This window comes from Leptinotarsa decemlineata, unplaced genomic scaffold (genome assembly GCF_025532065.1).
Source record: "Leptinotarsa decemlineata unplaced genomic scaffold, Ldec_3_MD MMD2_tig00000010_RagTag_RagTag, whole genome shotgun sequence".
Taxonomy (NCBI): Eukaryota; Metazoa; Arthropoda; class Insecta; order Coleoptera; family Chrysomelidae; genus Leptinotarsa; species Leptinotarsa decemlineata.
In genome coordinates, this window is record NW_027412538.1 from 12,601,900 (window position 1) to 12,618,500 (window position 16,601).

At 34.2% G+C, this 16,601-nt stretch overlaps 1 protein-coding gene across 2 annotated transcripts in view; it reads right to left on the reverse strand.

The window, feature by feature from the left end:
- The window catches only part of LOC111510203 (myrosinase 1), a 408,217-nt gene extending 396,361 nt beyond the window's left edge, over window positions 1–11,856 (reverse strand). For both annotated transcript variants that reach the window (XM_074171476.1, XM_023166100.2), the window contains exons 1-4: window positions 11,700–11,856; window positions 7,018–7,700; window positions 5,650–5,744; window positions 448–744 (exon numbers count right to left, since the gene is read on the reverse strand). In XM_074171476.1, coding sequence (XP_074027577.1) covers window positions 448–744; window positions 5,650–5,744; window positions 7,018–7,700; window positions 11,700–11,755 — 1,131 coding nt within the window. In that variant the 5' untranslated portion in view covers window positions 11,756–11,856. The remainder of the gene's footprint in view (window positions 1–447; window positions 745–5,649; window positions 5,745–7,017; window positions 7,701–11,699) is intronic.
- Window positions 11,857–16,601: the final 4,745 nt, after the last annotated feature.

Consider the following 16,601-nt stretch of genomic DNA (forward strand, 5'->3'; position numbering starts at 1 on the left):
AGTTGACCCGTTTAAAATTAGAGAAATGCACTGTATAACATTTTAACGGACTGTACTTCTACCTATAATACTGAATAAAATATGAAAAGAAATTACAAAAAAGTCATGTTTCATTTACTATCCTAATTAAAACTAATTATTATAGGTGCAACACTGGCCAGCAAGGGGCTTCTCGTAATCCAATAGTAATTTAGTTGGGAGAGTTTATCTGCGCGATAGCTCGCCGTTTCGCCCAACTACCAGAATCAGTCAAGTAAACTCATGTTTCATTTGATTAATAGTGAAAGAATCAGTAACAGCTATTAAGCAGACCTGTGTTGAACTTACTCACACCCTCCCTTATAAAACTGAGCAGCCTATCAGGAGAAGGGGTCGGCATCCCAAATTTTGAAATATTCAATTTGCCTTTTCAATATTTGGGGGGTAACAATTGTATGTGGAACTTACAGAAAACCAGTCACCAGCACCTTTAGTCCACTCAGGTTTGGACCATTCATAGGTGCTTATATCAGCTCCAAAGCTTGGTTCACCAATCGGCGCTTCTTGTGCCGCAGATGCCATGTGAGTAGCGTAATGGTTAAGGCCCAAGTAGTCGTACGTTCCTTTGATCAGCTTGATTTCTTCTTGAGTGAATTCCGGAAGACGGGAAACTGCGAAACCTTCCAATTTACTACGCATGGCCACACGATCTTTGACAAGTTTTGGCCAGTCTCCAAGGAAAATCGGATTTCCAAACATACCGAACTAGAAAGAAAGAAGATTTTCAAATGGAGCTTCTCACTATCAGGTAGCATGATCATTATATGCATAATATATTGAAAATATCATTCCATGAGTTCAGTTATAATTTTTCATGGTGTTGTCATTAATACTTCTCATCTCAGCGAAATTTTTGATAATTTTGAAAAGAGAACTGAAAATTTCTGTTTTTTACCACTTTTATTTGTAACTAACGTTACTACATAATAACAGTGGTGAAAAACAGAGAAAGTTCCATTTCTCTTCTCTTCATTATGACTTCCTACCACCTAGTAATGCTACATCCATAATTTTTTTTGATAATTTCATATTTACAGCATGTTAAGGACCGTTTCAAAGCCTTAGACTTGAATATTTCATTTGAAAAAAATGTTTCATTCAACTTTTTGATCTATATTGCTAGATTTAATACAAAATATAGTATCAGTTATGCATATCAAATATACAATTATTCAGATCAATTAGATATGAATCTGGGGACCCCACAGGGAGGGGTGCTTGGACCACTATTTTTACTTTATGTTAATGAACTACCCAAAAACATAAAAGAGGGTCGAGTTTTCATGTATGCTGATGACACAACAATTATTGTGACGTCCCTAGATATAAATGAAATTGAAAATAAAACGAAACTAATAATCATTGAATTCGAATGTAAAACAACATTTATCCAGTTTCAAAGTAAGTATCAGCGGCCTCTCCAAATAAATTTAGGTTTTGAAACAACAGAATATACAAAATTCCTTGGAACACAACTTGACAATAAATTGTCTTTTCATAATCATACAGAATACTAGTGCACTTCTCTGAAAAAAACGTATTTTGCCTTAACATGAAATAAAATTTTTTGAGACAATCTCTTGGATATACAGGGTGTTCCTTAAACACATGCTAATATTCAAGGAGGTAATTCTTAGACCCATTTTAAGGAAAAAACGTCCTATGGACGTATGTCCTAAACGCCTTAACTTTTGAGATACAGGGTGGCAAAGTTTTCAAAAATAATCAGTTTTTTAATAATAACTGAGATAATTTTGTAGACATCTTTGGCATATTTGGTACATATGTTCCATGCCTCAAGGCGCATTTTCTGATGTACACAAATTTGTATTTTTCCAAACAGTGGCATCCCGACGGGTTTCGCATTGAATATTTTTGGAAAAAAGTACTACGCCAATGCTTTCTTTTCAAAATAAAATCATTTTTAAAATCCTCATTTATTTTTGAGAAAATTTGATCTTCTGGTATTTCTTCGTCCGACGTATGATTTTCACTCAAAAAAATAAAAATCGACAGAAAGCAAATTAAGAAATTAGATCAATTCTAAGATGAATGAGAATCTGAAAATTGCTCCATAACGCATTACCAATTCCCTAATAATATTTGAAAACATAATCTGCAAAAAAATACATTTTTCACAATTATTCGCTTTCTTAAATCTTCTAAAGTATCAACGGGAGTTTTATACACAAGAGTTTTAAGGTGACCCCATAAAAAAAAATCTAAACTGTTGAGATCGGGGGCTCTTGCTGGCCATTGCTGAGGTCGTCCGCGACCTATCCAACGATTAGGATAAACTGTATTTAAATGGTTTCGGACAATTACACTGAAATGAGTAGGGGCGCCATCGTGCATGTACCATATTCGATTCCTTAACGCAAGTGGCACATCTTCCAATAACCCAGGTAAGTCTTCTTCGAGAAAGTGTAAACAAGAACGACCATCAAGGCGTCCTGGTAGAAAAAATGGGCCTATCAGATGATCACCTATAATTCCTGCCCATACGTTAACCAAAAATTGGTGTTCTAAATGGGTTTCGGTTATTGCATGGGGATTTTCTTCAGCCCACACATGATTGTTATAAAAATTTTGAATGGCATTCCGAGAAAAATTTGCTTCGTCTCTGAACAAAATTTGTGTCTCAAACTACGGATTTAGTGCAATACTTTGTAGATACCACTGACTGAAGTTCACACGCTGTGGAAAATCTCTGGGGAGTAATGCCTGCACTCTTGAAATATGGTATGGGTATAACAAAAAATCAACCAAAATACGCCAAACAATTTGATGACAAATATCCAGAGTTCTAGCGATCTTCCTCGTACTCGTCTCAGGATGTTCCTCAATTTCTTGCAGCACCGCTTCCTCAATTTCAGGAGTTCTTACTACACGAGGTCTACCTTCCGGATTCCCTTTCTTGAAACTACCAGTTTCCCCAAGTCGACGATGAATATTTGAAAAGGTTCGGCTATCTGGTAAAGCACGATTAGGATATCTTTCCTGATAAATGCGCCTGGCTTCTGTTGCATTACCATCGGCAAGGCCATATACGTAATGCATTTGCGCCATTTCCGCATTCGTATAATTTACCATATTTACTGATATTCAGAAAAACAGCGGACTACCAAAATAACTTCAATAAAACAAAATCAATCAAAACGCGCTGTGACAGTTTAATTTATCTTTAAGTAAAGCGATTTTTAATTTTTTGAGCGAAAACCATGCGTCGGACAAAGAAAACCCATGTGATCAAATGTGCTCAAAAATGTATGGAGATTTTAAAAATAATTTTTAATTCAAGATAAAGCAGTGGCGTAATATTTTTTTCGCCAAAAATTTACATTTCAAAACTCGTACGTACGCCACTGGCAGAAAAAATTGAGAAAATTGTACATCAGAAAATGCGCCTTGAGGCATGGAACATATGTACCAAATATGCCAAAGATGTCTACAAAATTATCTCAGGTATTATTGAAAAACTGATTATTTTTGAAAACTTCGCCACCCTGTATCTCAAAAGTTAAGGCGTTTAGGACATACGTCCATAGGACGTTTTTTCCTTAAAATGGGTCTAAGAATGACCTCCTCAAATATTAGCATGTGTTCAAGGAACACCCTGTGTATTCTAAGCTTAATATGAATATCACCATTTGGGGACACTCATCAGAAACAAATAGAACATTTATAATGCAAAAACGTTTCATTAGACTAAGTTTTGATCTGAAATACAGAGAATCTTATAGTATTTATCTTCACAAAAGATTAAGCTACGTTCATGTACATTCCCATTTGCTAACAAGAAATGAGGAAATTCACTCTCATCAAAAGAGACGGAGAAACGAATTCCATCAGGTAAAAATAAACTGTAATGAGTACAAAGGTTCGCCACTTTATGCCGGGGCAAAATATTTTAACTTATTACCACACAGCATCAGAAGTGAAACAAATTTTTTCAAATTCAAGAAAAAAGTCAAAAAATTTTTGGTAACAAGTTGTTTTTATTCCCTGAAAGAGTATGAAAATAATATCTTTGTGTAACATTTGTTGTTATTGATATAAGTGATATTAGATGAAATATATTTGTAAAATGTGACGTGCCATATATACATTCTTGTATCAAAAATGATGAATAAATTTGATTTGATTTGATTGAATAACAGTGCAAATACAATGTGGATTCTAAAATGATTGAAAAACCTAATCGTTGAATGGTTTGATGATGCTCATCGTTGTAAATTACAGATGAGTTGTGACGTTTAAATAGATGAGGCTTCAGGCTGCTCTTCTGAGTATAAGTTTTCGTACATGGCATACAAGCAAACTGCGGAGTTTTTCCACATTCGTACTTCAGGTGCCGTTTCAGGTTGTTCAGTATAATTTGGGGCATTTTGGGCATGTATGGTACATCGAGGAGCACCTACAGCCTGTTGTGCGGCCAAAAATTCTTCATCTTGACTTTGATTACTCATATGCCAACCACCGAAACCTTTACTCGAAAACCGAAACCTTTACTGCATTGCTACGAATAGGACCAACCTGATCATCCATTTGTTCCATATTACCAAGATCATCGTCATCTATAGTCAAATCCTCATTCATATCTTCTACATATTCAGACTTTGATTCAAGTATCAGTTCTGTATGGGCTATCGTCTCTCGTGCGTTGCTCTATTGTTTGTGTAATGCCGCTGTTGGCTGAGGACTTTTCGATGGAGGTGAAGCTGGAGAAGTTTTTCGTTCGGTATCGCCTTTCCTATTATCAGAAAGACCTTTTATTTGTAATGACTCTGCTGCTTCAAGTTTTTGGAAGCAACACCTCAAAATATGGACTACATGCTGATTAAACTACTTTGTGTGCATTTAGATGTTTTCCTTCCGCTGCCAAGGTGCAGGCCGCTAAGATACCATTTGCCAATAGCGTTTCAAAAACAGCTACTAGGGTTGACTGATGGTTGTTCCACCTCTTCCAACTGCTAGTCGTCATCCATTGTTAACTATTTTGGCGCACTAAAAGTAAATATCGCAATATATAGTCACTTGTATTTCGCTTTTCAAAAGATTACAGTGTTTATACTTCGTACGATGGCGTTGAACTCCATTGGCTGAACTATTGCAGAGGTGGGTGAAAATAAACGTTGCGAGAAAACTTAGAGAACGGTATCACAAAAACATTTCTATCATGAGAGACTTGTCGAGATGAGAAAACTAATTTTATTTGTATTTCGCAAAGTTTCAATTTCATGAGGAATTAATGGTGGAAATAACTTGCTAACCACTTTGAAGTACAATCATTCTTCTTATGCCATAGGAAATGAACATCAAATATCTCAAAAAATCTGTTTGTAATCTGTGTTTCCGTTAATCAGCTGTCGCCCTCATACAAACGACAACTCTCAGAAGTTGAGAAACTTGTGCGAGCTAAGGACTAACGAGGTCTTACCTTTCAACGTGTGATTCCTAACACGTTATTCCTTAAAACATAAAGTAGATTACGATGATTTTTCTAATAGTGATTTTTATTGTCAACTCAGCATACAACTCTTTCCATTAAACTGATTTTGAGGAAAAAATTGCAATGTTTTTTTAAAATATAATGTCATTCATCCTTACCCCAAATTGCAGAAGTCTTTCTGAAGCATCTATATCTCCAGGATTGTCACTTGAAGGTTCGAACCACAGGGTATCAATAACCATGGAAACTTTACCTATTACAAAAATTTAAATGAAAATTTTTTGCCAAAAAAATTATCCTATCAAATTCATCTATTTCTAGTCATGTGTGTCGAAATAACCAATGAAACCATCATTACACTGATAACTACCCATGGATAGTTTTCACGGGTAGTTATCACTTATGTCATGACATTGCTAAGCAACCAACACAATAAAGTTGTTTGACATTTCAGTTATAGAGTATTAATACATAAACAGACAATATACATATCATATGACATTAAAAATAAAATAAATACAACAGTAATTCAATTTATTTCGAAAATGTCACTTCCTCGCTTTGGTGTTCAAAATGATGCGGCAATTGACAAAATCATTGAAGAAAATACACCAAAAAATACTGTCAATAGTAAAAAATACACTTGGAAAATATTTATGGAGTTATATCATTATACGAATTGTTCTTTTAATAACTGTGTGTTCAATAAATAATTTTGTTCGAATTGCAAAAAATTTTCTCACCGAATATCCCTCGAACATTGATAAATAACTCATAATTTTATCACAACTTCCTCAAGCACGTTATTTTAGATAACATCCCTCCGCCTTTGGCGTCGGGATGTTACCAAATAGCGTGCTTTCGAAAACTGTGATAAAATTATTTCGTTAGTTATCAATGTCCTTGGGATATTATAGCTGAAAATACCATTACTCCTACGAATATTTTATCGAAAATTAAAATCATTTACAACTGGTGGAATATCATTTCAATAAATACTCACCATCTGTACATAGCATGAAATCTGCACAGATCAATGTGATCTTAAAGAGTTTTCTAAGTGTCTGCAATTATTTGTGATACTGAAGCTGTTATATTTGAATCAGAAGATGGTACAACAAGGGGAATGAAATATAAAAGTAGAGTAAACACAAAATCATACTACATGGGCAGTTATTACTAACCTTCAAAAGAAAGCTGTTGAAATTTCATGGCATTGTGCTCATGAGTTTGTGAGTCCAAGAGTGAAGCCAATTTTGAACGAAAAATGCTGTGTTTTCTTTCTTGGGCCCGGGAGTGAGAATAAGTTTACTGTCAAATATTTGAAAACCATTGTGTATACTTCAAAATTATTTTCACCAAATGAAATGAAATCAATTTGGAATAGTGAGGACGTCATATCAACGCGATAGAAATTGTTCGTCTACCGATTCTGATGTAATAAATTCAATTGTAGGGATAAATAACTCATCAATAATTGAACGAGCTCAACATTCAGTTGTGGAGTACTATGCTACATTACGTACCTCCTTGTTTAGACCTGTACTGTTCATCATAAATCCGGTAAGCTTTCGCATGGGCTAAAATGACATTTTTATTGCAAACATATTCTCCAATTCCTCTCGACACAATTCCTGGAGCGAACCTTCCATCGCCATATCCAGCATTGCAAACCTGTTTTGGCTCGTTGATAGTAACCCACCATTGAACATCATCTCCAAACAATTCGAAGCACAGTTTAGCATAGTCTACGAACAGATCCACGACAGTTTCATTGAGCCAACCTCCATATTCGTCTTGGAGTGGTTGAGGCAAGTCCCAATGGTACAGAGTAACCATGGCTTGGACATTATTGTCTTTCAGTTCTTTCAACAATTTTTTGTAATACTGAACTCCTAGCTGGTTGACACTGTCGATCTTGCCAGTTGGTAGGACTCTTGACCAAGCGATAGATAGGCGGTAGACGTCTAGGCCCATATTTTTCACCAAGGCTACGTCTTCCTTGTATTTGTGGTAGGAGTCACAAGCTACCGCTGGTGTGGATCTGTCACTTATCATCTCTGGTCGAGTACGAGCGAAGTGATCCCATATTGTTTCTCCTTTACCATCCGTGTCCCATGCTCCCTCAATTTGGGGAGCGGCGTTGGCCACTCCAAGTTTGAAGTTTTTCGGAAAACGCCGTTTGGTTACCACTGTGTCGTCTGCCGAACTGAAAAAGACGATTCATATTCGATGGATGGATAGGAAATCAAGAGTCAAGTGGCAAGACAATATCTCGGATTTTGTTGTAATGAAACATGGAGTTCCGCAGGGCTCTGTTTTAGGCCCTCTACTTTTTATAATCTATGTAAATGATATGATGTTCAATTTGTCCAAACCAACTAATATACATGTAACTAGTTATGCTGACGATGTCTCCATCATACATTGTAACAGGGACAAATGTATTGTCGAACAAAATATAATGGAATCTGAAGAATTACTGAAAATATGGAACAAAAGCAACTATCTGACATTAAATCTGGACAAAACACAAAGAATCTCTTTCACACTGAACAATACGATAGCTAATAATGATATTAAGTTATTAGGAGTGCATCTAGACGTCAGTTTAAATTTTTTGTTACACATAAGCCATTTATCCAAACGGTTATCGACGGCAACTTTTATTATTAGACAATTGAAGGGCAAGCTAACTGAAGAATTCATCAGGGTATCTTACTTTTCAATATTTCACGCAGCAATGACGTATGCTATAGTTGTTTGGGGTGCATTAAGTCATACAGCCAAAATTTTTGTCTTGCAGAAAAGAGTTCTAAGAATTATGGCAGGGGTTGATTATAATGATCATTGCAAACCACTATTTAAAAAATTTAAGATACTTACACTTCCCTCTTGTTTCATATATGAATGTTTGATTTATATAAAAAATAAAAATATTCGTGGTGATACCGTCAAATATGAGCAGGTACATGAATATTTCACAAGAGGAAAAAGTGATATAAGACTGCCAAAGCCTAGAACAACTAAGATCAAACAATCATCTCTATATCTATCGATAAAATTTTTTAACGCTCTTCCTAAGAATCTGAAAAACGAAACGTTGAGTTTGAGCAACTTCAAAAAGAAAGTAAAGAGTATTCTGATCGAGGAATGTTTCTACTCCTTTGAAGAATATTTCAATTACTTTTCATATCCGATACCCTATTTGTAATCAAGTAACTGAATTTATGTATTTATGAAGTATACAAAGCTATACATATTTGTGTTTGAATATGTTTTTGTTGTCTGACAAATGGTGCTGATTGTAATGGATTTTAAATAACTTAATTATTCGCTGTAATTTTCACATTTTTACTTTCTGTTGTATGTTTTATGTGACGTATGTATAAACACTTTTGTGTAACAACATGAATAAAGTATCTATCTATCTATCTCTCTATTAACAAATTGTCTGGCATGATGTAAATTGTTAGAATAACATGAAATAAAATAAGATATAAATCATAACTTATAAATTGAATTAAATTAAATTATGGGTGCATAGATAGCTAACTATAAAATCATGATAAATTGAAATGGAATATGAGCTGTGAATTAAGTAATTGAAGTAATTATTATGCCTGGTGGTATAAATATGCTTACTGCCACCAAGAAAATAATGCTTTAATTTTTCTTCTGCATTCTCGAAATTTTCAGTACGAAAACTGAGATAAAGCTGTGTATCATCTACAAAAGCTTGAAGTTTACAAAGTTCTATTCCATTTAAAATATCTGCAGTATATATAATGAAATGTAATGGGCCCAGTACAGACCCCTGCGGGACACCTGAAAGAATATCAAGTTTGGATGAGTACGAATCATTTACCAATATTCTCTGAGAACGTCTCAGAAAATAATTCCACATTAAAAACGCTGATTTATTATCAAAGCCACAATATCTCAATCTCTCACAAAGCAGTTCATGACTAATGGTACCGAAAGCTTTGGAAAAATCAAGTAACAACAAAACACTACTTAAACCTTGATCATAGGCTGTTAAAATATCAGTCGTTACAGTTGCTGAAGATGTTTCAGTATTACTTTCAGGTCTGAAACCACATTGACAATCAAGAAGTAAATTTTTTGAAATGAAATAATCATACACTTTAGTATAAAGAAATTTTTCGAAAATTTTAGATAGAGCTGGTGTGATTCCTGAATAATGATAGAAAGTTGATGCTTTGCATAAATGATTGTTGAATTGTTTGAACATATGATAAACAAAAAGCGGTATTGTCAACTTCATGAGAATTATCTTCTACGTATCTTGAAGAACTGTCAAACAGGATGAATGAGAAATGCCTGGAATTTTTGGTAATAGTCATAACGATAGCCTTTCGAGCGCCTACGACCGATTTCATCATATATTCAGATTTGTTTTCGAGAAAAAAAATTGTTATATATTATAACTGTTATAAAAGTTGAATAATGCTTCAATTTCTAAACGAATATTCAATCAAATGAATTTGTAATTCAATGATTGCAGATCAGCAGATAAGATATTTTCCAATAGTCCCAAGAAAATAATCACTTACATGCCCAGATAATTTGAAATCAAATCAATTTCATCTGCTATTCAGAATAACAATATTGTTTGAATTAACTCGTTATCAATAATACGAGATAATGAAACCAGACTGACGCCATTGAAAGTATTTCACGGAACTTATTCAGAGAACTGGAAATTAGGAGCCCTCAACAGATCCAGGCCTATCCTTTGTCCGTTTCAATGTCATGTGTGTTTTTGTAGCTCCATATTCATTAATGAATGAATATTCATTAATGGATTAAACGACTCACCTTAAGGGGGCTCAATCCAAATTATATGAACATGTTTGTTCTCCAATATACAGTGCATTTCTTTAATGCCCCCCCCCACCTTTTATTTTTTGAAAGAGTCAACTCAAAAAATTGAAATTTGGTATAATGAATACTTTATTTTGAAGTGAAATAAACAGGTGAAACTTTGAAGATGGCCATCTGGGCATAAAAATTTAATGGATTGAATGGAAAGGGGGGTCTTGTGACACATGATGTTGAAGCTCCTGGTGAATACTCCACAACCCTAGAATATGAAGTCAATATCTTCACCTACTACAAAATGGCGGGACATTTAATAATTTCCTGAAGAAAAACATATTAATATCGATTAATCTAGAAATATTCCTTTCAATCTGCCATATAGCGATTCCAACAACCCGATAAGGTTTGTAAATCCTGTAAAAATCCTGAACAGTCTACTTATTCCATTTCGAATGTTTGTGAGATGTCTCCTTCTACTGTGTGGAGACTTTTAAAGAGAAATAGGTTTCATCCACACAAAATTAAAATAGTACAGAAATTAACTGAAGATGACCCTTATCGAAGAACAGAATTCTGCTAAATCATTACGAAAACCATTGCAAGACATCCTACCTATCTCCCCAATATTTTTTTAGTGACGAATGTACATTTTCTTCAAACAAAAATGTGGAGGGACGTCAACCCTCACGTTTTCTGTGAAACACATACCCAATATCCAGAAAAAATTAACGTTTGGGCAGGAATATTGGGAAACCATATTGTAGGACCTCTATCTATTGATCAAAATTCAACAGGAGAACTGTATTTGAATATGGTGGAAACTTTTGTTGACTCTCTCATCACTGAAATCGTCGAAGCGAATCCCACTGAATTCGATATGGATATTGTATTTTAACAAGATGGAGCACCACCGCATTACTCTAGACAAGTGATAAACTATTTGGATAGTACTTTTCCCTGTCATTGGATTGGCCGTTCAGGTCCTACAGAATGGCCAGCCCGCTCGCCAGACATGACACCTTTGGACTTTTTTATGGGGCTATTTGAAGCAAAAGGTGTATGAAACTGAACCTGCTTTAATATTGAATATACGACAAAGAGTCTGCGGAATTCAAAGAAAAAAACGTTGATGTTTCATCGTTTTCTTCTTTCTCTCTTCTTTCTTCTACACTAGGCTTACTAGCTTACATGAGCCTGAGGACTTGAAATGATTAATTACAATGAATTCAGCACTTCTCATTACTATTATCATTATTATCAATTTGAACTTTTGACGGATAGGTGTCGATTATTTTGTCAATAATAACCAATGAATTGAATCCGTAAATATTGATTTAAAAAAATGATATATTGAGAAACAAACCTTGAAGAGAGTAGGCAACATAATAGTAATAATACAATCAACTTCATGGTGACCATCACTCACATGAATTAAAAAATGAATGTCAGAGTTTTTAAATACTACGTGGTTTATCTGAACATCTGATATTATTGAAACATTAGCCATATCATGTTTTCCATTCAATTGAAATTACTGTCACGAGTTCTTGAGATACATAACCATTATATAATTTGTACATTCAATATTCATGAAATCATGTTCTCAGATTTTTTGTTTCTTATTTTATTGAAGTAACCGGGACTTCATTAGCATCATCTAGATGATTTCAAAAACATCAAAACCCGTTGTTATGTGTTCAAATTGTTTTTTGTTGAAAACAAGGATTTTCATAGAAGAAATCAGAACCCAAAACAAACAGCATTATCGAACAGCAGACAAAGCTAATTTGACCTATTATAAATATCATCGGTGGTACTAAGCTGGATAACGAATTCATTGTAGAGCTTGTAGAATATTAGTGTGAATCATCCTGTAAGTCGATAATGAATAGTTTTAGTTTTTATATACTGATATTTTTTCATGTACAGAAGGGTCGGAAAGCTATCCTGAAACATTTCTGAGTCGATATCGCTAACAAAGTCACTGGGTGACGTAAAGCTTTCCATTTTTCCCTTGCGAACGCAAATAATCCAAAAATCTAATTATCTTTTGAAGGCAGTTATTTTGTTGCAAACCTGGAATACTATTGTTTGTTTACCTTGCAATGATACATTCAATTCGTTTCATTTCTTAAAGATATCCGCCATAAAAGAGAGTCGTAAACACCAAGTTTTATCATACAAACGGTCTTTCAAATCAAACAAAGTTTCTGAGAGAAACATTTGTAACTCGACTGTAAGTTCAAATAGCCTTGTTAAAGTTTCAGACAGCCAACGCACTTCTGTATGGAGCAGCAGTATTTATGTTTACTGCCATAATTTTCACGCAATGATGGGATCAATTAGGATTGCTTCATAGATTTGACGGTATTTGCTTCATCGCAAGTGCTTGTCTATGTAGGATATAATAGCTGGAACTACAATTTTTATTCGTGACACTACTCCTGCATCATCGCCTTGACCTCATCTGTAAAAATGTCAATGGAACCGTTCCAACTGAGATTATTTTCTTCAAAAAACATACTTATTTTATTGAACATTTCTTCTCTTTCAAACAGATATCGGCGGTGGCGGCATAGTAGAATTGCATGAAAGATTTCCATCGCCTATTTTGCTTTCGAAATTTTCCACAATGATAATCATAATCAATCATGATACGTCAATGATAGAGTATATATCAGCACTCATTGAAGTGTTTTTGCAATGTTATCAAAATATAACGCAATGTGAGTAAATGAGATAAATATAATTCAATCTATATGCATAGGAAAATTCATTCAATAACATTTTCGAATAAAATTTTATTTTTCACATTAATAGATTCAAACTTATAGAAGTGCACAAGGGCCACATATTTTTATTATTCGTTTCTTGGAAATTATGCCTTGAAACTCGAAATTCATACTTTAATCTCGTAATTTTGCCTTTTCATTTTCTATTTACTGTCAACAATTTCTGAGACAAGCGAGACCACAAGAAATCTCAACTACAAACGTCGAACTCCATTTGCCAACCATCACCAATTCGAGGTTCAACTCAGTACACCTCGAACTCCACTGTTTAAGACCTCTTTCATCTGGAGAACTGCATCTATGTGGAATACTCTTCCTGAGAAGGTTTTTCCAAATGGATTTAATCTCCAGTGATTCAAATCCAATGTGAATCGCTACTTTCGTACGGGTACCGCTCTTAGATCGCCTCAAGGATGTTCCTGTAGTGTTTGTGTTGTGTCCAAGAAAAAATACATACTGTAATTAAAGTGTAGACTAATTGTCAGACTTGGTAATGCTGGAAGGATTCCATAGCCTGTATACACCAGTCATCTTAGTCAAAATTAGGTATATATTTCGGAATTTGAGATACTCAGCTATAAACTCGTATAAACTTGTAATTTGACATCCTTTAAGTTGTCTCAAAACCTAAATGTAGTGGTAGTTTTTGTTGAATCTATAGTTGTCGCAGAACAAAAAGTAGATCGTTTACCACTGCCACTTCTTCACCAATTATTATTTAGTCATCCTTTTCACCAATTATTATTTAGTCATCCTTGTTCACTATGTTTCAACATGGTTTATTCTACTAAAGAAAGAGTTGCAACCTAGTATCGAAATAATGAATGTGCTAAAGCTGCTGCAAGAATTTATAATACGAATCATCCAGACCACAACGTGGGCCATCAATACGTTCAGGTTTTGTTAACAACAAGAAAACATGAAGTATCCCGTCCTGTCAGAAATGACGGAGTTGAAGTTGCAGTTTTAGGACATGTTACTACGTGGTAGGAGATCATGACGAAATGAGAAATGAAAATTTCTATGTTTTTCACCACTTTTATTTATAACTAACGTTACTGCAGTTCCGTCCTATATGGTCTTTCTCAAACTTGTAACATAATTCCGATTTCAGTGAATCTATTCACTTTTAGAACGATTCGCATACCACGATTTTGTAATTGAGATGTTTGATTTAGATTGAACAAGGAAATGAATAATAGAAGCACACTAATCAAAATGTGGTTGGATAATCGCATTGTACACAGTAATTTTAGACTGAGTGGATAAATTGCCAGAAATTCTTGCAAAGAAATATAGTTTTTTACATGTTTTTTACATATACAATCGAGATGATTGCCAAAAAGGAATGAATTATCTATCTGGAATCCAAGATATTTAATACATGATACAATTTCAATGTTTTCATTATCGATTTGTAGATTAATTTCATTTAAATCAAGGTTGTTCCATTTATATGTTGTTGTAATAATCATTCCTTCAGTTTTCATTTTATTCAGTTTCAATTTATTTGTCATGAGGTACTCATTTACATCCTTTGATGCGGCATTCATTTTATCAATGTATCATCTGCAAATAAAATCAACATTTATAAACAAGTTCATGTCATTTGAGTATAATGGAAGTATATATGAGTATATATGGAAAAATTAGGATATAGATTATAATTATCGAATAATTCTTTCCATTTGACATTTTTATTCACCCCTATAGTTTTAATAAAATCCTTATATATCTGATCACTTTGTTTCATTTTATTATGAATTTCGTTGTCAAACCATGGAATGTAACTTTTATAGTGACAGACTTGAATTGGTGCAACTTTATCAATAACTGATTGACTGTTATTAAGTAAATTGAAAAATATGACACTAACATTGGTTGAATTGAAATCCCAATCATATGAAATTAAATCTAGTTTTATTTTATCCAAATTTCGCTCACTAAGGTTTCTATAATTTTTGATAGAAGTGCTTTCAATTCGTTTGTTATTTTTGAGACAAATAGATATAAATGAATGGTCACTTATTTTAGGAGTAGGATGGACAAAACAGTTTGCACAATTATTATTAGTTAGTACATAATCATTTAGAGTTTCACTGTTATTAGTAATTCTTGTAGGATCCAGTACTAGTTGATCAATTCCATATTGCAAAAACATAGATTTGATTTTTTTCACATAAAAGCTGTTATTCAAGAAATCTAAATTAATATCTCCTACAAGAATGCAACGCTTATCATTGACAAAGATATCATCAAAGATATTTTCCAGGTTTTCTATGAATATACAATCATACAATCCGAGCTAGATGGAGAATGATAAAGACAACCTACTAACCATTGACACACACCAAAATTTACTCTTACACTTTCAAAATGTAAGTCTTTGTTGAACACTGTATGCCATCCTTCACATAAATCACAACACCCCCGGTTTGCCGATTTGTAGAATCACATCGAATGTGACTGTAACCATCCAGTTTGATTTCTGAATCTTCAATTTCACTAGTTATTCTAGGCAGAAAAGGTCGAGTGGAGTCGCCAGCTAGATCACCTGGTCTCACACCGATGGACTTCTTTCTGTGGGGACATCTGAAGTCGAAAGTGTACTCTACTGAGCCTACGACCTGCGACAGAGAATTGTTCGGGAATGCCGATGAGCATTTAATTTCTCAATAACGAATGAACGAAATGAAACTAACGAAAAAATTTACAAAGGTAATAGAGGGACAACAGACCTTTCTAATGATGTATCACTTGACCCCCTATGCCATTAAATAAAATAGGGTGGGTAGTTGCTGATCGAAGGAGGGTGAAGTTTTGGGTATGATTTCCATACTAGAAGTAGTCCCCCTAGAAATAAAAATCGACGCGTTCTTTGAAAATTTCGATTACACGATCGTTTCTGTTTCTGAGAGTCCTGTTTTCGTTGCAACGCTCTGAATTGTAATTGAAGTGTAGGCTAATCGGCAGACTTGGCAATGCTGCAACTGTGACGGCTGGATCCCATAGTCTACTATACCCCAGTCATCTTAGTCAAAATTAGGTAAGTATCTGGGAATTTGAGATACAAAGCTACAAATTCGTATTAACTTGTATTTTGACATCCTCAAAGTTGTATTAAAACCTACACATGGTAGGGTGTACGCGAATAATAAAATCTAGGGTTGAAGGTCACAAAAATCGATTTTTTGCACATTTTTGCGAATATCTCGATTCTTATGGGTTTTCATTGGTGAAGTATCATTTTTGAACAGATTTTTCATTTTTACTTATTATTTCCATTATTGGATACGTCAGTAACTACTGTAGTTGATTCCGAAACCAGAACAAAGGGCTTATGGTATGAGAAATAAGATACATATGTTTTAGAATGGAAATTAGGAAGATATCTACAGAAAACTGCATCGATAGTTGTTCCACGTCCACGTCCTCATTTCGGTTATTATTCATTTGTAGTTCTAATTTATCCT